The sequence below is a fragment of the Adiantum capillus-veneris genome, chromosome 24 (assembly GCF_014529385.1).
Source record: "Adiantum capillus-veneris isolate H3 chromosome 24, ASM1452938v2, whole genome shotgun sequence".
Taxonomy (NCBI): domain Eukaryota; kingdom Viridiplantae; phylum Streptophyta; class Polypodiopsida; order Polypodiales; family Pteridaceae; genus Adiantum; species Adiantum capillus-veneris.
The window spans coordinates 35841158-35862362 of NC_140954.1; the positions used below are offsets into that span (position 1 = coordinate 35841158).

The 21205-nt window shown below is 44.0% G+C and overlaps 2 protein-coding genes across 2 annotated transcripts; one reads left to right on the forward strand and one right to left on the reverse strand.

Moving 5' to 3' along the window:
* The first annotated feature begins 2170 nt into the window (after positions 1-2170).
* Positions 2171-4273, forward strand: LOC147426200 (pentatricopeptide repeat-containing protein At3g53360, mitochondrial-like). Its single transcript, XM_086498187.1, has one exon. The coding sequence runs from the start codon at positions 2171-2173 to the stop codon at positions 4271-4273; it is 2103 nt and encodes a 700-aa protein (XP_086354313.1).
* Positions 4274-7838: 3565 nt separating this feature from the next.
* LOC147426201 (pentatricopeptide repeat-containing protein At4g13650-like) lies at positions 7839-10626 on the reverse strand. The gene has a single exon (XM_086498997.1). It carries the CDS (start codon positions 10320-10322, stop codon positions 8370-8372), a length of 1953 nt encoding a protein of 650 aa, XP_086355123.1. The 5' UTR covers positions 10323-10626; the 3' UTR covers positions 7839-8369.
* Positions 10627-21205: the final 10579 nt, after the last annotated feature.

Sequence of the window (21205 nt, forward strand, 5' to 3'; positions counted from 1 at the left end):
TCTTGGTTGGATTTGCACTCCATATCCAAGAGTGTTGGTGTAAGCTCTCAACCTCTACTTGCTTGGAGAAGGAGAGGGAGCTCTTGCACCTTGCCTAGCACACAATGAGAGTGTTTGTGAGTGTGTGTGGGTGAGTATACCCCCTAAGCAACCCCCTAGCTTGCTTGGGTCGACCCCCCCTTGTAACTCATGCTTGAAGCTCATTGGACCCCTCTAGGCCTAGCCAATCATAAGCAGGAGGCATTACAAGCAGCAAGGGTAGCCTTGAGACAAGTGTCCCCCCTTTCCCCTTTGAGAGAGAGGGCTAGATAAATGCAAAATCAATTTAATTAAATCTCCTTAATTATCATTGGACCCCTTGGGTGGCCAACCAATAGGCTTCAGGCACACAATGAGGGCAACATGAGGAGGAACTTGACAAGTGTCCCTTTTGCTTTCTTTGTACCATGCATGCCTTGTGTGAGTGTGTGGGTGTTCTCTCTCATCCCCCCTCATGTAGGGCTCGCCCCCTCCTTGTAGGGATTGAATCTTTGACTTTTTGACACCTCAACCCCTCATGCATAGGCCCAGTTCCCACCACAAGCTTGGCCCTTAAGCACTTTAAGCTTGGGCTGGGTTCTCACCTCAAGTGCAACCCTAACATCTCAAGCATGTCAAGCACCTCGAGCTAGGTCGGGTTCCCGCGCCTCAAGCTCAGCCCTAGCTTACCTAAGGTCAAAGGACTTTTACACATATTATTGGAGGTCTTCAATGAAGCTAACCCTAAGGTCTTATGCTCCATTGGTTAGCCTTGCTCTTTGATAGACCGTCTCTCATTTGGGCCCCTTTACCAATGGCCCGTGTTGAGATAGATCTAAAAGCACATGTCTATATCTTAACCCTTGTTCCCGTTTATTCTCCCACATTAAGTGATCAGTTTAATATGAGAAAATCATTTGGGTTGGTTAGATATTAGTTTTGATGACAAAAATATTGGGCGTCCATAGGGGTCACGGGAACAAACCCTATAGTGCCACATCATCACTGCGCATGAGCGCCGCACCATCCCCGTTGTCACCATCTCCAACACAATCCACCACACGGTCGCCCAGCGGTGCTGCCAACCGCTCAATGCAGTGCTTGTTGCTTCAACCTACACTCTTTCATCACGGCCTCCATCCCCCTTGTGCAGTGATCCAAGGTGGTCCAAAACTCCCCTAACAGTCACTTCTTATCCACAGTATCGCCAAACAAGACCTTTGGATAGCCAAAGCTGGCATGCCAACAATAGAGAGAGAGAGAGAGAGAGAGAGAGAGAGAGAGAGAGAGAGAGAGAGAGAGATAAACTCTTGGCATGTGCGACAATTCCTCCAACAATCTCTTGAGTGTAGCAATTTGCACGTGGATTGTCTCACCTTCTATAGGTGGATTCTCTCCCCTTCCATTCGCCTTACCTTCCCTTCGTGAGAATTCACAAGAACTATGTGTGTGTGGGCAAAAATTTACGACACATGCTCGTAGCTTCGCCAGCATGGCAAGCGTAGTGGTTATACAAATTGAAGTGAAGCCAAATCTTCCTAGATTCGTTTAGTTTGTATTTTTCAAAATGCATCGTATGAACACAAAAAGCTCTACCCCTCCCTGAAGATTAAGTAACACTAAGCATTAATTGAAAGGGGGTGAAGGGATCAACAACTTGGAAGTCCACGCATGATAATCGGGCCAATTGTAGCCACACCTCTCTTGTCAAAGACTAAACCCGGATACAAATTAAATTTAAAACAACGTGGCAACACATGTTAGTTTACAATATAAGCTCATAAAAGTGTGGGGTGAGGTTGCTAGCCCATTGGCAGCGAATTGGTGCATGAGGTTGTGGGTTCAGATTGCAAGGAGGTTGTTGGAGTCTGCCTTGATTTTCGCATCGTCCGAATTTAGTTCGTCTCGAGATCCTGCCTCGCCAACCGTTGATCGCGTTGTGGGTTCAAATTCCAAGAGGGTCACTTCTTTGTCTGTTGGTGTAGATCACGTGAAAACCCAGCTTGAACGCCTAGCAAGAGCATACCGGGCCTGTCTGCAACCTGCGTAGAAAAATCTCTCTCTCTCTCTCTCTCTCTCTCTCTCTCTCTCTCTCTCTCGCGCGCGCCAGAGGGATGTGAAGATGGTAGCAACGATTCATCATGAATTAACGATGAACCCGGAAGGGGATAACTGGCAATGGGGGAGTCACAGCTGTTTTGCTTATAGTCTGGTGAAATACCGCTCGCAGAACAATCACAGCTATCCAGTTTGCACTTCTGATGTGCTCAGGTGTATGAGATTAGTCGTTTCTGCACAACTCCAATCAGCAGAATCAGACAGAGAAAATGTGAAGATCGTCCATGAAGGAGCTCTGCATGCTGGCGTCACCAGTTATGTGACCTCACTCAAGGCTTGTGCCAAGTCCAGAGATTTGGCCCGAGGCATTGAAATACACGAGGAGATTCTGCAAAGAGGTTTTCTTGCAACATGCTTCACCGCCTTAGTCTCTATGTATGTGAAATGTGGCGCTCTTGCGAAGGCCGAAGAGCTGCTAATGCAGAACACTGGAAATGTCTACTCTTGGACTGAATTGATGGCGTCATATACCCGGAAAAATGAAGGACAGCATGCGTTGCTTTGTTTTGAAATGATGCAGACAAAGGGGTTCTCTCCAGACACCATCACCTTTCTTGCCACCTTGAAAGCTTGTGGCAACATAAAAGCATTCAACAAGGGTGAGCAAATACATAAAGAGATCCTTAGAGAAGGCTTGTTGGAAAATAGTGTTATGCTTGGCACTGCTCTGGTGGACATGTATGCCAAATGTGGCTCTCTAGCAAGAGCAGAGCAACTTCTAAAGGAGCTCCCTTCTCGGGATGTGATTTCGTGGAGTGCTTTAATACAAGGATTTGCTCAGCAGGGCTTAGGTCATGAAGCTTTAAGGTGTTATGATGAAATGCAGCGGGAGGGCCTTTTCCCAGATGCGGTGACTTTTTCCTGCATTTTGAAAGCCTGTGGTTCTGTAGGAGCATTCGACAAGGGAAGATTGATTCATGAAATTATTGCCAGACAAGGGTTTTTGGGAAATAATGTGGTGCTTGGCACTGCTTTGGTCGACATGTATGCCAAATGTGGAGCTCTTTCACAAGCAGAATTAGTGCTTAATGAGCTTCCATTTCGAGATGTCATTGCTTGGAATGCACTTATTGCAGGATATGCTCAAATGGGCCAAGGTGCGACTCAAGCATTGAAATGCTACGAGCACATGCAGAGGGAGGGCCTTTTTCCAAATGAGATGACCTATACTTCTATCTTGAAAGTATATGGCAATCTAAGGGCTGTGGACAAGGGGGAACAGCTGCATGAGCAGCTTGCTAGAGAGGGTCTACTACAAAATGATATACAGCTTGGGAGTGCTTTGGTCGATATGTATGTAAAATGTGGTTCTTTTAGAAAGGCACAGCAAGTGCTTGAAGGACTTCCAGCTCGAAATGTCGTATCTTGGAGTACTTTGATTGCAGGTTATGCTGAACAAGGTCAAGGTGAGCAAGCCTTTGAATGTTATGAAAAGATGAAGCTTGATGGTCTCTCTCCGGATTCAGTAACTTTCATTGGCTTATTAAAAGCATGTGGTAGTATAGGTGCTGCTGGATGGGGGCGGAAAATTCATGACCAGGTTGCAAGGGATGGTTTATTGAGTAACAGGATTGAGCTTGGCAATGCATTAGTGGACATGTATGCCAAGTGTGGTGTTGTCTCAAAAGCACGAGAAGTGATTGAAAATCTCTCTGCACGCGATGTTGTTTCATGGAATTGTCTCATCACGGGCTATGCCCAACATGGACAAGGTGAGCAAGCATTGCATTGCCTTCAACAGATGCAGAGTGAAGGCCTATCTCCAAATGCTGTGACATTCTTATGTGTGCTTACCGCTTGCAACCATTTAGGGTTGTTAGAAGATGGCCACATGCATTTTGTAAATATGACGACAAGATGTGGAATTCAGCCTCAAGCAGGGCACTTTGCATGCATGGTTGATCTTTTTGGGCGCGCGGGGCATCTTGACAAGGCAGTGCGAGTAATTCAAGAGATGCCATCATCTTATCATTTTGCAGTTTGGTGGGCTTTGTTGGGTGCGTGTCAAAATTGGGAAAATGTAACTGTTGGCCAATGGGCCTTTGAACATTCATTGGGCATAGACGAATGTGATGCAGCAGGTTACGTGCATATGGCTAATATTTATGCAGGTGCTAGCATGCAATCAGATGTGTGACTGTCAAGGTTATGATGATGGACAAGGAATCAGGGACGAAAAACTCCTACAATTGAGTTTTGCACAGTAGCATATTGAAAAATGGAAGCGATTACACAACCTTAGCATTTAAGCGTACGACCAGTCCCTGCAATATGTTCTGGTGAAACTTGAAACATCCAGTGCAACACAGTCGAGCTGTACCCAAAGCCAGCATGGGTGTGGGTTCATATGGACTTCTGCATTGCGTACATACCAATAGACACAAACATACAGACCTACACATATTACCATGTATGTCAACAGTGAAAATCGTGTACTATATAGATCATAGAAACATGGGATGCGTTCCTAAGAGCTTGGTCTGGGAATGTTGGACGGGGCTTAAGAGGGGAATCTTGTTTTCACAAGAGAGGGTCGAAACAAGGGGATGGTGCTGGGACAAGCGGAACCGGAGTACAGTGTGGACGGGAAGCCCAAAAATGAGCCTCCCATGTTATTGTGATATAGATCAATGTGGTTGGACCATCTCCACTTTGCTAGGCATCAAGAGCAGGGAGTTTCCCAAACATCCTCTGCCAACTTGTGAAGCCATGAGCAGGCCCGATAGCCTTGTGGATTTACTCAACACTCTTTGCCATGTCATTGGCAAAGGGTATCACAGATTTACATGCATTACCAAATATGTGGGAGTGAAAGCCATGTAACCAATGTAATTGGACCCAACTAAACTCTGGTAGGCATCAAGGTTAGTGAGTTTTATCCTAACATCTATTGCCACCTTGCAAAACCATGAGCAGGCTCAATAGACTCGTGAATTTACTCTCATTAAACTTTGCCAGGGGCTATATATGAAACTGAAATGCATATCTCGTCCCCCAAAGGACCTGAGGCATTGAAAACCACATCTTCAGACTTTTGAAGGCTCCCCTCAAGACCTCTATGTGCAACAAGCATAAGAAATGGCAAATCATTTGAGATGGCTTGCCTTTAGTGAACGAGCAAAAGAAACAAAAGAAAATATTTAACGTGTGTGTGCGCGCGCGTGCGTGCATGAGAGAGAGAGAGAGCCTAGAGAAGTGTTAAAGAAATGAATGAAGGTTTAATGCTTAGCTTTGGTTTTCTCAAGTTCAAGGTTTGGCATTAAGAAACCAACAATGACTTAAAAGTTAAACACTTCAAGCCATCGTTACCTCCTCTCCAAAGCTAAGAAAACACAATCAAACACTGAAGCCTTTGCTGCCGCAAGGAGGCCAAAAAGGCCTATAATGCGTTCAAATGGCTATGCAATCCCTTGTGTGAGTTTGACATAAGTATAATGTTATTTACATGGAGCAATACTGATACGAACACCTCAGGTTAATCTAGCCCCCACACCTCCTTACTTGATATAGTCTGAAGCCATATCTTCGGTCTTTTGAATACTCTCCCAAGATCTCTATGCGCAACAAGCATAAGAAATGTTAAATGATCTAAGATGGCATGCCTTTAATACTTTGTGTGTGTGTGTGTGTGTGTGTGTGAGAGAGAGAGAGAGAGAGAGGGGTATTGAAGAAATGAGTGAAGGTGTAATAATTAGCTTTGTTTTCTCAAGTTCGAAGTTTGGCATTAAAGAAACCAGCAATAATTTAAAAGATCACTAGTTAAAGTGATCATTGCCTTATCTTGAAAGCTTTAAAAAAGCCAAGCAAAAACTTAGGCCTGATAGGTCAAAAAGGCCTATCATGCATTGAAATGGGTGTGCTCTGTTGTGTGAGTCTGATATATGTATAATGTTATCTACTACAACAATACTAATAGCAACACCCCGATTAACCTAGCTATATAAAGAGTATAGATTGGAATATATTACTTAGGCTGAATATCACAAGTGAGCGTCACATGTACACGAGCTCAATGTGCACATGGACAAGCTATTCATGGGTAAGACTTGTATTTCCAGACAATTCCATTCATTTAGTTAGAACTCTTGCATAACCCTTTTTGCAAAGATGATTTATACAAGGCATAGCCGGTTGACCGAATGGTCTGTTTGCTAGACCCGATATAAGGCATGCATAGACCCCATGTATTTTTGTAGATACTTTCTTGGAGGTCAATTTGATGATAACTTGGCTCACATTTTTGAAGGTTTTGAACCTTTTACAGATTTGTAATTAAAACAGAGGTGGTGATCATCTATGGATTAGTATTTTGAGGGGCTTTGGGGTCTTATTTGGGCAATGAGGGGTAGAAGAACCCCGAATAGTGAAGGCGCCCAAGCAACCACCTCATTTTTAGTTTCACTAGCAACACCTACACATAAGTCTAACACCAACTTAGCCTTTTCATTCAGGATTTTAAAGAGGCAACCTTTAATGGAATTTGTGGGCTTTGTCCTATGATTTATATCCCAACTACTCTCTTTGGAGCTAATGTGGCATATCATAATGTGAGATATATGTGCTTTATGCCTAGGTGTATGAGGATAGATAAGGTGGAGATGGAGCCAAAGGAGTCCCCTATAAAGAGGGGTTGACCCACTTTCCTAAGAGGTGATTTAGGAGATGCATTGGATTCGCATGCTTTGTACTACCTCTTTGACACCCTATTTCTCCTTATAATTTGTACACTCACTTTTCTAGTTGTTTAGTTCATCTTTTATGTTTATTTCTTGTCTAATAGTGTACTTATCGAAATGAATTCCTCTTCGCTCTATCCACCATAACTAGCAAGTGGTATGAGAGCTTGAAGGGATACTAGCCAATCAATTCAATTTTCCATTATCTAATTGTCGTCCTCATACATACAACTAGACCGACTATGAAAGCCAAGATTAGGTCCCCAAATCTGTGCCCCATACGATAATGTATGAAACAACCATAGCTTATACAAGAAGATTTAGAAATTTTCTCATGTAGAAAAACAGAGTCTTTCTCAATGTTTTTCATACAATGCATAACATCATGAGCTTCTGCTCGCGAGGCACCGCATACCTAGCTAGGTATGCAACGCCTCCCTCACAGAAGCTCATGATGTTGAGGTAAGTCACAATGTGGGAAATACTGTGAGAATTTGTTCAAAACTTCTTGTGAATTAGAGTGGGTGCAAGCACGTCAGCTCCAACCATGCAAGGACTGCAAATCCCATCATTAGTCTCAAATCTCTCTACTAGAGAAAGAGGGTCTTGTAAAAATGACTCTCAGATATGTGTATGACTCTACATACTCCACTTCCTGACCAAAAGTAAATATTGGTGCGGATGCCCTCACCCACTCTGCTTTGGTGTTAAATATCATCACCTTGGCCATGGCCAAGGTTGACCAACAAATCTCTATTTAGTGCAGAGTTTTGTGATACATCACAAGAAGATTTAGAAATTTTCTCATGTAGGAAAAGGGAGCCTTTTCCAGTGTTTTTCATACAATGCATAACATCATGAGCTTCTGCTCGGAAGGCACCGCATACCTAGCTAGGTATGCCGTGCCTCCCTCACAGAAGCTCATGATGTTGAGGTAAGTCATAATGTGGGAATTATTGTGAGAATTTGTCCAAAACTTCTTGTGCATCCAAGTGCGATCACTGTAGCTCCTCGACGAGTCAACAATGAGAAAAATATAGTCCGCATAAAGCAACAAGGGTATCCAAGTGCCTAATAATTGTGCACCTTTATCACCCTCTCTGTCAATAGAGTCCAATACCTCATGAATATACATACCAAAAAGTATAGGGGAGAGTGGACGCCCCTACTTCACTCCAATGGTGGAGTGAACTATCTCTAATAGCCCCTCTGATGCACACACTCTACCTCTCACCATCCCTGCCAAGATATCCCTAGTCTCACTCAGAACACCAAAGTCATACAATCTATGCATCATTCTCACTCTAGGTACCCTATCAAAAGCCTTGCAAAAATCCACAAAGAGCAATAGATTCAGCATCTTATGTAGCTCCAAGCGTAGGTACATGATCATGCCCAATGACTTAGCTCATGCTCAAAGGGTAATTCTTCCTCGACGTGGCAGCCCAGTCAGCATCTTCCACCGCCTTATGTGAACAAGGCGGCAAGCGAGGGCGATTTTGATTGGCTCGCAGAGAATTGGCTGCTCTTCCGCCGGGCGATGTGAACCCAGCCTAATTAAGAGCTTACTTTGTTCCACCTTTCACCATGTTCATGAGAAAAAATATTAGCCAAAACAACATAAGATCCTGTTCCTTCTTGGTCCAGTTCCATCCCATGTTTTGCTGAGGATTCACCCAGTTTCACATCAATGTGTGTTCGGCATAGGCTGAGTAAGGTAAACCACGAGGATGCAGTTGGTTTAAGCGGCATGCTGTTTACAAGATCAGCGGCTTCATCCAGACGTCCTGTTCTTGCAAGTAAATCAGACATGCAATTGAATTGATCAGCCACTGGCTTCATTTCATTGTATTCATTCATTGCGACGAAGCAATGACAGGCAGCATCCACAAGGCCAGCATGACTGCACGCAGTCAAAAGCGTGCTATACGTGGCCTTGTTCACTTGCACATTCTCCCCTTGCATTCGCTCAAAAAGCCCAAGCACCGCCAAACCTTGCCCATTTTGTGAGTAAGCTGCAGCCATCGCATTCCATAAAATAACATCGTGCTTAGATGCCATTTCAAAGGTTCTTTGCGCTTCTTCCAAACTCCCACACTTCCCATACATGTTAACCAGGGCAATACAAACATTGCTTTCCAAATCCACTCCAGTCAATGTCATAAACGTGTTGGCTTCTTTGCCGTCTTTCAATGCACCATAGTTTGCACAGACGGATAAAATGCTGACGTTTGCCGCCTCGTCCCTCACGGGCAGATTCCTATATACAAATAGTGCATTACCCAGATCTCCACAATTTCTATACATATTCAACAAAGCCGTGCTCACTAAGGCGTCAAGTTTAAAATCTTGACATGCTAGAGCAGCATGTAACTGCTTGCCGACCAACAACAAGGACTCATCGGCCAAAGCAGAAAGTATATTGATAAATGTGACCCTATTTGGAGCAAAGCTTTCTTGAAGCATTCGTCTGAACGTATCCCATGCATCTCCACTCTGCTCACACTCAGCAAAAGTAGCAATCATGGAACTCCACGAGACCAAGTCTCGTTCCTGAAGCTGACCAAAAACATCCAATGCATTCTTCACACTCCCACACTTACCATACATGTTAACAAGAGAATTTGCTACCGCAAGGTCAGCACCGAAACCGTTTTCTAAAACGAACTCATGGATACACTTACCTTCAGATAAGGCTCCTTTATGTGCACATGCAGAAAGAATGCTAATAAAGGTTATTCTATCCAATGGAGTGCCCTCTTGTTGCATTTTCAGAAATAGTTCAATAACATCCTCATTTTTTCCATGCTCCACATAGGCAGCGATGAGTGAAGTCCAACACATTGGACTGTGCTCATGCAAGCAGTAAAAGACATTTGCAGCATCCTTAATCTGGCCACATTTGCCGTACATGCTCACAAGGTTACCACCCACAACCGTATCAGAAACTAAGCCACAAAGTACAACACGGGCATGCATCTGGACGCCATGAGCTAGGTCATTATTGCTGGCACAAGCAGAAAGGACACTAGCATAAATGTGCTTGTCTGGTAAGCAACCTTCTCGTAGCATAAAGTCATAAAGAAAGATGGCCTGCTCACTTTCCTTGTTTAGGTCCAATGCCCTGATGAGAAAGTTCCAAGCAAAATAATCCCTTTTACACATATGAGAGAACAAGGAGAGACAATCGGAAAGGGCACCACACATGCCATACATTTGAACCAGGAGGTTAGTCAAGAACACATCCTGCGAAAGCTCATTTTGCAAAATGCAATGATGGATGCATCTGCCATAAAAGAGTCCTTGAATGTTGCTACAGCTGCGCAGCGAGGATGCAAAGGATGCCTTTTGAGCATCCAACAAATGGGTAGCTTCATCCATTTGTGGCGACGCAGCATGACGATCAGAAGGACTATCAAAAGCAAAGGATTCCTCGTCCCAGCCCAGAACAGAAAATTTCTCGCATGGCACTAAAAGTACAGCATGTGGCTTGCACTTGAATAATTGCATCCAAATGTCTCGATACACAATATACAGTAGGCGTTGAGGGCGGGTGGATGCAGTGAATGTCTATCTGGGATGCTGCAGGTTGCAGCACACACACATTCATGGTTCATCGGGCCCTGCCCTACCTTTGCCTCTGCCCTCTACCGCCCTTTGGCTCTCTCTTCTCTTCCTCTGCCCCACTCCACGCACACACCGAGGGCATCCTCGCATCCCATGAATTTCCTCTAGGTGAATCCCTTCGTCGCTTTCTCTTCCGGTGAAAGCCATGCACACAGAGGTGTTCCAAAAAAAAGTTATTTTGAATCGACAACTTGTTTTGCTTGGTTGGCCTTGGGAGAGGTTTTTGCAACAATGTTAGATGTGAACAACAAGCAATGGAAAACTATAACTATTGAAATATACTACTAATCTCGATAATGAGCAGTGGTATCGTTTGGCTTTGAGACACAAAGGATTCCATTGCTGTTGAGCTACAACAAAACAACATGAGTAGTTAAACTTATGCATCGTACAATAAGAAAAAGAGAAACGTTATAGATCAAATAGTGTGTGTCACACAGAAGTGCCATACAGCAGTATGGTGGAGAGTCGGTGTTGTATCCCCCCAAAAGCACAAGGATGAAGCGTTTAGTGTTTTCAAAACGTTTGTGACACTTGTGGAGAATCAGAGTGGCAAGAAGCTTAAATGCTTACGCACTGACAATGGTGGAGAGTATGTTTCAAAGGCCTTTCAGGACTTTTGTGAGTCAAAAGGTATAAAACGTGAACTTAGTGCTCCTTACAATCCTCCTCAAAATGGTGTTGCTGAGAGGATGAATAGGACCATACAAGAGAAGGTCAGAAGTATGTTGTCTAATGCACAGCTGCCAAATGGGTTTTGGGCTGAAGCTGTATCAACAGTTGTTCATCTTGTAAATAGATCTCCTAGCAAGGTTTTGCAGAAGGATTCAGTGCCAGAGATGGTATGGTCAGGCAAAATGCCCTCATACAAGCATCTCAGAGTCTTTGGCTGTGAGGCATATACTCACGTTCCAAAGGAATTAAGGAACAAACTTCAGCCAAAGAGTAGAAAGTGCATCTTTCTAGGCTATGGTAATTCTGGTGAGATGGGGTACAGACTTTGGGATCCCGAATCCAAAAAGGTTGTCCGCAGCAATGATGTTCACTTTAATGAATCCAAATATCATTCTAAACCAAAGAGGGTTGAGGAGATTAGAAGAGTTGTCTTCCAAGAAGATGGACCTGCACGTGCAAGACAAAATGTCAGGGCTCAAGAGGAGCAAGGACAGGATAGAGTGGAACCACAGGTTGTGGCTGAGCCTGAGCCACCTATTGTGCGTAGATCTGGACGTGTCACACGACCTCTTGATAGGTTTGTTCCATCTATGAACTATGTCATGTTGACTGATTGCAACGAGCCTTCATGTTACAAGGAAGCAGTGCAAATGAAGGACTCCGGGAATTGGCAATTGGCCATGCAGTCAAAGATGACAGCTCTGCATAAAAACAAGACATGGAAGCTAGTTAAATTACCACATGGAAAAAAGGCTCTACCTTGTAAATGGGTTTACAGGTATAAGATCACCGCTCATGATAGTCAGCCAAAGTACAAAGCAAGGCTTGTTGCCAAGGGCTTTAAGCAAGAACAAGGCATTGACTTTGAGGAAGTCTTCTCTCCGGTGGTCAAGATGACTACATTGAGATGCTTTCTTGCATTGGTTGCCATATTAGATTTGGTGTTGCACCAAATGGATGTCAAGACAGTGTTCTTGCATGGTGATTTAGATGTGGAAATTTACATGCAGCAGCCAGAAGGGTTTGTTGAGAAAGGCAAGGAAGATTGGGTATGCCAGTTGTCAAAGAGTCTTTATGACTTAAAACAATCACCGAGGGCATGGTACCATAAATTCCACAAGTTTATGCTTTCTCAAGGCTACAAACGTAGTGAGTTCGATCACTGTCTATATACAAAGAAGGCTAAGGATGGCAGTTGGCTGATCCTTATTTTGTACGTGGATGACATGTTGATTGCTGGCAAGCACTTGGAAGAAATTTCAGCTTTGAAGTCAAAGATGGCAAAATCATTTGACATGAAAGACATGGGTGAGGCAAGTCATATACTTGGTATGCGCATTGAGAGAGACAGATCAAAGAAGTTGATTTGGTTATCTCAAACAGAGTATATTGACAAGGTTTTGCAACGTTTCAATATGGAGAAGGCAAAGGCACTGAGTGTTCCATTGCCACCATATGTGAAACTTAGCAAACAAGATTGTCCTGTGTCTGAAGAAGAACAGGCTGAAATGGATAAGATTCCATATGCGTCTGCAGTGGGTAGTTTGATGTATGCAATGATTTCTACTCACCCAGACATTGCATTTGCAGTGGGAGTAGTAAGTCAATACATGTCAAACCCAGGCAAGAAACATTGGGAGGCAGTGAAAGGAATATTGAGATACCTGAAAGCTACAAAGAGTATGCGTATATGCTATGGGAGTCAGGAGCTAAGTGTAAAGGGTTTTACAGACTCAGATTATGCAGGTGACTTAGACAACCGAAGGTCTACGTCAGGGTATGTCTTTACATTGGCTGGTGGAGCAGTATCATGGCGTTCTAGATTACAAGATTGTGTTACTCAGTCTACTACAGAGGCTGAATATGTTGCAGCATCAGAGGCATGCAAAGAATCAATTTGGCTTAATCGACTAGTAACAGATTTGGGAATCAAAGAAGAGATGCCTGTGTTATATTGTGATAGTCAAAGTGCTATACAATTGGCTCGCAATCCAGTTTATCACTCAAAGACAAAGCATGTGGATGTGAAGTATCATTTCATCAAGGAAATGCTCGAGGATAAGCAACTTCAGCTTGTCAAAGTTCACACCACAGAAAATCCTGCTGATCTACTTACAAAAGGACTTCCCTCAAAGAGCTTTGCGCATTTTCGCAAGCAGTTAGGTGTAGGGTAGTACATCACTTCTCTACATCTCTTGTATATTAGCTTGTATAGTAGCTTCTCTCACACTTAAAGTACCACATTGGACTTTAAGTGGGAGGTTGTTGGGGTATAAAGCCCAATGTGGTCGCCCAGGTAAGTGGGCAAGCCGCCAGGTATGTACACATATTCTTTTGTAAAAACCTAATAAGAACTCACTATGCTCTACACATTACAGTAGAGCGAGTTCACCATATCGTTGTGCTCTTCTTCTCACACACTCTCTCGCATCGCACTTCCGCTCGTACTCCTTCACCCTCAACACTATTTGACATGGGGTATTAAATGAAGTGCAAGTGGTGGGATCGACGATGCTAAAGTGAAACACGTTTCTCACAAAACCCAGATGCCTTTCGATTTGTTCGTGCTTTATTTTTTCATCTGTGTTTACTTTTCCCCTTGTCCGAGTTCACTTTATGAGGAAGTGGAACGGCTTTGGGGACAAGAAACCCCATGCAAGCATGTTGTTAGACCATTGGGTTGCCATTTGTGAGATCTTGGATTCAAATCATGGGCCCAAGTGGGGTGGGTCAACTCGTTGACAATTTCCAAGCACGACATCTTTTTTTAATAGCCCTTGACTAAAAAATCTAGTAATAAAATCCATAGAAATGTGTTGCCGAGGAGAGTCAAGAATAGGTAAAGGTATAAACAAACCATATTGCTTACCATGATAATGCTTGATTTGTTGAAAGCCAATACATTGTGCAACATATGTAACAACATCTTTTTAGAGGGAGTGCCAATAAAATTGAGATTTGACTATGTGAATAGTTGTGGCAATTGTTGGAATTAGGGTTGCAGGAAAAACACACAACTTGGAGAAGACGAAGGAAGCTCAAGGCACACAACGAGACTGTATTACTTAGTGTGCAATGGAAAGATAGATAGCCTTAGAGTGATGGGTGTATATACAATGCACGGGGGGAAAAAACTCCTAAAGAGGGAAAAAATGCCCCGGCGGTCCTACTGTGTTCATACACATCATCACCACATGTATATGGTAACAAATCCCCCTGAAGTGATGCGGTGAATGAGAGCTAGCACATGAGTAAAGGGAAGTGAAGGGGATCGGGGAGCACCACAGACGGAGAGTGAGAGAGAGAGAATGAGACACACACGATGTGGGTGGGGAGACTCAAAGAGTGAGCAGCCCCCTATACACTTATGCTATGTATAAGGTATACAAGTTAGTGGGCGCCCAGACTCTGGGCGGTCAGGCAAGGCACAGGCGCCTATACCCCAACAACCTCCCACTTAAAGGCGATTGTGCCTTTAAGCAAGGGAACCTAGTCTAAATACTACAAAAGGTGAGAGAAAACCACTCTCAACCGATGCCCACTGGTTGGCCGCGATCGTGTGCATCCGGCTATCCTGCACCCGTGTAAGTCCATACACCACCAGACGTACCACACACGTACTGCAAGTATGTACGCAATACCTGCATATCTCCCTCGTGCACTATGTCATCATCAGTCAACAAACGACTGACAACCCCAACTGCAAATGCTCCCACTGTAGCTGCGATATCCGGTCTCAAGATCAACATCTCATACATGAGACCACCGAATGCTGATGCAATGCTAGCGGGTCCTGCTAGCTCTATGGAGCATGCATCAACATATATATCCCTGGCAATAGGCATCTCTGACTGACAAGGCGTGTCAGCCACATGCATCTCCTGACTGTCCGCAAAAGACGCATCAACCTGTCATGCAACCTCAGAGCAAACCAGCTGCTCTAGGTGTCTGCTGGAAGACATATCCTGCACAACTACATCCCCATGCTCACTGTCGAGCATAGAAAGGAATGACTGCATAATCGCTCACATCTCAGCTTCCTCTGCAATCATCCACTGCAAACATGACCACTCAATCTGCTGTGACTCACTAGAGCTCTCATGCTCTAACTCCGTATGCATAGACTCTTGCACAACGTCCTCCTGTCGTGACTCACTAGAGCAAGACCGCTCTACCTGTCTATCCTGCATAGAAGTATCTCGCACAACTGACTCTCTGCTTTGCTCAATCACTAGCAAAGCATGCATGTCTGACTCTGTCACCTCTCTGTGTGACTGCTCAAGTCGTGCCCCAACTGTGTGAACAACGAGCTCACTACTTTGCACTCCATGCAAAGCATCCTGCAACCCACAAGCAAAAGAGACTCGCCTGCTCTCTCGCTCTCTACCTGGCTGCATGATCACAGAGACAACACCGTCTCTCTGTGATCCACATGCAATGGGTAACCTGTACCACTCCTGGCACCTCTCGCAATCACTAGCGAACCCAAATACATCACAAAATCTCACTCTCGTAGCGAAATCTGACATCCACAATCTCTAAGCTGACCAATCGAGATCAAACTCACTGTCAAATCTGGTACATAGCGCACATGTCGTAACAAGTAAGATGCACCACTCGGTAATGACAGTCTCACATCTCCTGCACCTGCTATCGCATGCACCGATCCATCGGTCAAACGTACACTACCAAGCATCCCGCTAGAATAGCTACAAAACCATGCACGATGCGGCGTGACATGAAACATAGCATTTGCGTCTAGCAACCACTGCGAAGGGAGCGCACTATCCACATGTATAGCATCTCGTGCATAGCTCGAGGTAAAAGTGACATCCCCGTCACTAGTATACTCCGACACTACATCTGCCTCAACTGTCAAAGCAACTGAGTCCATGGCATCACTACATACATCTCTGAGACTGCCATGTCTCCTACGATGTCGCATACGACAAAAACAACGCCGTCTAACATGTCCAGAATGACCACAATACCAACATGTCACCTGTCGGCGTGCTCGTGAATGTACATGTCTCACACGAGTCCGTGATGACTCAGATCTATCATACATATCATGTAATCTATGCCAAAGTGCTCTCGAAGTAGTCTCATACATAACAAGAGCATATACAGATTCCACAAGGTGCAAAGAGAGCGTAGATAGTGCCATCTCCTCTAGCTCCTGCCATTGATCGTCAGACATGTTTGAAGGTCTACCTGCATCACCACTCAATGGTCGATGCAACCCTCGCTGTGTCAATGCGTCAAGCATACACTCTCTCCATGCCGCAAAGTCTGACCCATCAAACATGCGCATCTATGAGAGGTCACAATCTGATCGATCACCTGTCTCTGCCATGAGCACAATGTAGCAAACTAGAAAGAAAAACCACCTCACCAACAACACCTGAAAACTGTCTACCAATATGGCCAGAAACACAATGTAAAACCTGTGAGACACACTCCAAAATAGAGCTCCCGCAATGTCAATACAAGCCTCATTTGCTCTAGTATCACACTGCAATCTGTGAGCTAATCACCAAGCCCACACTGTGCGGTATCGATGCATATACACGCACAAATCTCCCACCTGCAGAGAACACCGCACGCAAATGCTGAGTGCAACCCGCAATCTCTACCTAGATCGCATAAATGATGTGCATAAAAATCCTAGGAAAATTTCGCCAGAGTTTCGTCAATAAAACGGCCACAAAACCAATAACCAAACTGACTGCACGCTCAAAACCATGAGCAACCAAAGCACATCAAACCGCACTCCAAATGCATGCACCAATCTCCACACTTTGCATACATCATTGCAAACACCTGCAAATCTAGTACACAAATATCTTCTCTACCTATGACTGCCAAAAACATGCTCGAGGCATACATTGCCGAGCTCAAAATGCAATCACATTAGTCTCCCTGAGCATCAAACCACATAAGGCATACATCGTATCCTCCCACCTGTGAGGAAACTTGCAGCAAATATCACTCTCACATCTGAGAGCAAACCATGTGTGGAATCCTCGACACACAATAAACAATTGCTGCTACAGAAAATTCAGCGTTCAGAATTTTAAAATTCCGATATGATGAGCGCGTCCGAAGCGTGCCAAAACCCCAAGGTAGACTCCTGGATCACATGTATCCGAGTCCGGGTGTGAAAACTATGCCAAAAACCTCCGTTTCGACCCAAAAACGCAGCATAAACTGCCAAAAGAGGGCTGAAAATGCAGCTCCTCAACCGTAGCTCGAATGAAGTTTTTGATGGCTCGAATGGCTTCGAAAGGGGGGTAAAAAATAGGACACCTGGTGGAAACGCTCTCGGAAAGCTGAATTTGCCGATGCCGAAGTCGAAACACTGTTTGCACTCTTGAAAGTGCGCGCGCACGGACGCGATTTCGGGAATGAAACTAGCTCTCCGTTGTCATCATGATTGTGCACATACGCGCTCCCTCCGCACCTACACTCTGATACCAATTAAAGGGGATCGGGGAGCACCACATACGGAGAGTGAGAGAGAGAGAAGGAGACACACACGATGTGGGTGGGGAGACTCAAAGAGTGAGCAGCCCCCTATACACTTATGCTATGTATAAGGTATACAAGTCAGTGGGCACCCAGACTCTGGGCGGCCGGGCAAGGCACAGGCGCCTATACCCCAACAGGAAGTGCCATGCCCTGAGGACATGATCAGTCCACAAAGGGGAGTAAGCCCAAAGCTTTGCGGAAAGCTTTGAGCTTCTCATGAGACAATGCCTTTGTGAAAAGATCTGGAAGGTTGTCCTGTGTTGGCACATAAGCCAAGCTGATCTCTCCTACTGAGAGCCTCCCTAGTGGTAATGCACCTCAATGTGCTTTGTGCAAGCATGAAAAACAGGGTTCCTCGCAATTGACAATGCGCTCTGACTGTCAGTGTAGATAGTGTTGGCAGTGTCCTGTCCAATAGCGAAATCAGCCATAAGGCGTCTGAGCCATACACACTCAACTGTAGCTGTGAAGAATGCCCTGTACTCAACCTCACAACTCAAAGTGGCCATAGTAGGTTGCTTCTTGCTCAACCATGATATACATGAACTGCCAAGCATGACACAAAAACCACTTGTAGACACTCGCGTGTCAAAACAACCAGCCCAATCTAAGTCCAACAAAGCATGTAAGTTTGGCGGTATTGATCCCCCCTTGGGATAAAACAAGCCAAGATATAAAGTGCCAGTAAGGTAGCGGAAAATCCTTTTAACAGGCTGCCAATGCTTAGACCCTGGGCTATGCATAAATCTGCTGACCTGTGAGACTGCAAACTAAATATCCGGCCTTGTGTTGCATACATAACTGAGTTATCCAGCAGAGTAGTTTGGTAAAGAGTGACATCAGCAGGATCGCCAGCATCATGTAGACTCAATTTCAAACTTGTTTCCATGGGAATGGCAATAGGTTTGCAATCCTCAAGTCCAAACTTACATATCAAAGTTACATATCAATGTCTCTATGTAACTTTTCTGGCACAAGGCAATACCACCATCACACTGCTTAAACTGTATACCCAAGTAATGATGCAACAACCCCAAATCTTTCATCTTGAAAGTAGCATTCAAATCAGCCTTAAATTCAGCAATATATCTCTCATTTGGTCCAATGATCAGCAAATCATCGACATAAAGAACCACAATGAGAAGTACATCACCCTCCCGCTTTACATACAATGTGCTTTATGTTGGACTGTTACAAAAGCCTTGTTTGACTAAATGAGTGTCAGCTTTCTCATACCAAGCATGAGGAGATTGCTTCAACCCATACAAAGCCTTCTTACATCTGCACACTTTGACCTCTTGTCCTTTATTGACAAAACTGCAAGGCTGCATTACATAAACTTCCTCAAATATGTCACCATTCAAGAAAGTAGTAACAATGTCTGATTGATGTACATCCCAACCAAAATGAGTTGCCAATGCACATAGAAAACGCACAGTAGTAAGATGACACGTGGGAGAAAAAGTTTCTTCATAATCTATGCCTTTTTGTTGTGCATAACCCTTTGCAACAAGTTGAGCCTTATGGCAATCAATCTCACCATTTGGCTTGCGTTTCAACTTGTAAACCCACTTCGTACCAATGGCATTTTTGCCAGGAGGCAAATCACAAAAAGTCCATGTGTCATTTTCTATAAGTGCATCATATTCTGATTGCATGGCAGCCATCCAATTTTTGAATTCTGTGCTTCATCAACAGATAGAGGTTCCTCAACATCATGTAAGCTAGAAACAGCCAAAGCATAACACTCTGATGCATAAGATGCATGGCGAGAGCCTAAACAAGTACAACTAGACAAAGGTGCATCCAATTTGCTGTCACGCAATGTATGCACCAGCCATTTTGGCATACCTCTAGCCTGCTCATTTTCAGCCCTTTACTCATCAAGTACATCTGCATCAGTAATAAGTTGATCTGTAACATTTTCAGAAACCCCCATAGGCTATACATTTTCCTCATTGGAATTACATTTGCATTTCCACCACTGAAAAGAGGCAACAAAGTGTCATAAATGTCATGTGAGCATACATCACTGTCTCTAGTACATGACAGCAAGGACTGAATAGAATCTTCCACAAACACTACATCTTGTGAAACCAGAATACGCTCAGCAAGGACTGAATAGAATCTTCCACAAACACTACATCTTGTGAAACCAGAATACGCTTTGCTTGCGGATGATACAACCTGTAACCTTTGCTTGCACCACTATAACCAACAAAAATACATTTGACAACCTTATCATCCAATTTTCTATGCTGTGTTTGTGGCCCCAAAGCATATGCCAAACAGCCAAAAACACGCATGTGCTCAATAGAAGGCTTTCTATCATGCCATGCTTCATATGGAGTAATAGACTGCAAAGCTTTTGTAGGACACCTGTTAAGTACATAAGTTGCACACATGATGGTCTCAAGCCAAAAAGAATGTGGTAAAGCTTGACTTTTGACCATACAACGTGCCATTTCCGTAAGTGACCTGTTTTTCCTCTCAGCAACACCATTTTGTTGAGGCATATAAGGCATTGTACATTGGTGTTTTATCCCACGACTAGCTAGAAATGCATTAAATTCATGAGACATATACTCCCCCCTCGATCGGAACGGAGGGTGTCCATAGTACATTTCGAGACATTTTCAGCCATAGCTAGAAATTGTTTGAAGCATATAAAAACTTTAGACTTCGCTTTAAGTGGAAATACCCATGCATGCCTGGAGTAATCATCAATGAAAGTCACGAAGTAAAGGTAATTGCCCAGTAAAGGAGTTTGCATAGGCCCACAAACATCACTATGCACAAGCTGCAACCTACATGTGGCCCTAACTAACCATCCTTTGGAAACTTCGAATGCTGCATCTAACCCAAAATACAGCCTTCACAAACATGTTTGACAGGTGCTTCAAGAGGCGGCAAAGAAGCAACCATATCAGATTTCTGCAAACGCAGCAAACTGGCAAAATTTAGATGACCAAAACGTGAATGCCAAAGTTTTGCATCTGAAATAGCCCTTGAATCTGCAACTGCATTTGCAAAATTTTGTCCACAGTTGTCATAGAAAGTGATCTTATACAACCCATTACACAAAAGCCCAAATGCAACAATTTCATCATCACCAGACCTGAGATCATGAACTATACATCTGTCATCCACAAATTTGACTACAAGTCCAAGTCTAGCATGTGCAAATACAGACAAAAGATTCTTCTTGATCCCAGGTACATAAAGTGCATCAACAAGTGTGAAAGAACTGCCATTTGCAGCAATAAGCACAATCTTTTCAACTCCCTAAATAGGATAAGAGGCATTGTTGGCACAAGTGACTGAATTCCCATGAGGGATAGACTCGAGAGAGGTGAACAATTCACGATGTGAGGTAATGTGCTTTGTAGCACCACTGTGGAAATACCACACATGTGAATCTGCAACAACTAACATGCATGCATCATGGACAGCAGGATTGTAAGTGCACTCTGCACTAAGGGCCCATTCTGCATCAACATTAGCATCACAGTCTCCTTTAACAGAAGACTCAACAATGGTTGCATTTGTAGTGGAACCAG

What these genes read in the sequence shown, in the direction of transcription:
- LOC147426200 (XM_086498187.1), top strand. Translation starts at nt 2,171, where the DNA reads ATGAACCCGGAAGGGGATAACTGGCAATGGGGGAGTCACAGCTGTTTT.
- LOC147426201 (XM_086498997.1), bottom strand. Translation starts at nt 10,322, where the DNA reads ATGCAATTATTCAAGTGCAAGCCACATGCTGTACTTTTAGTGCCATGC.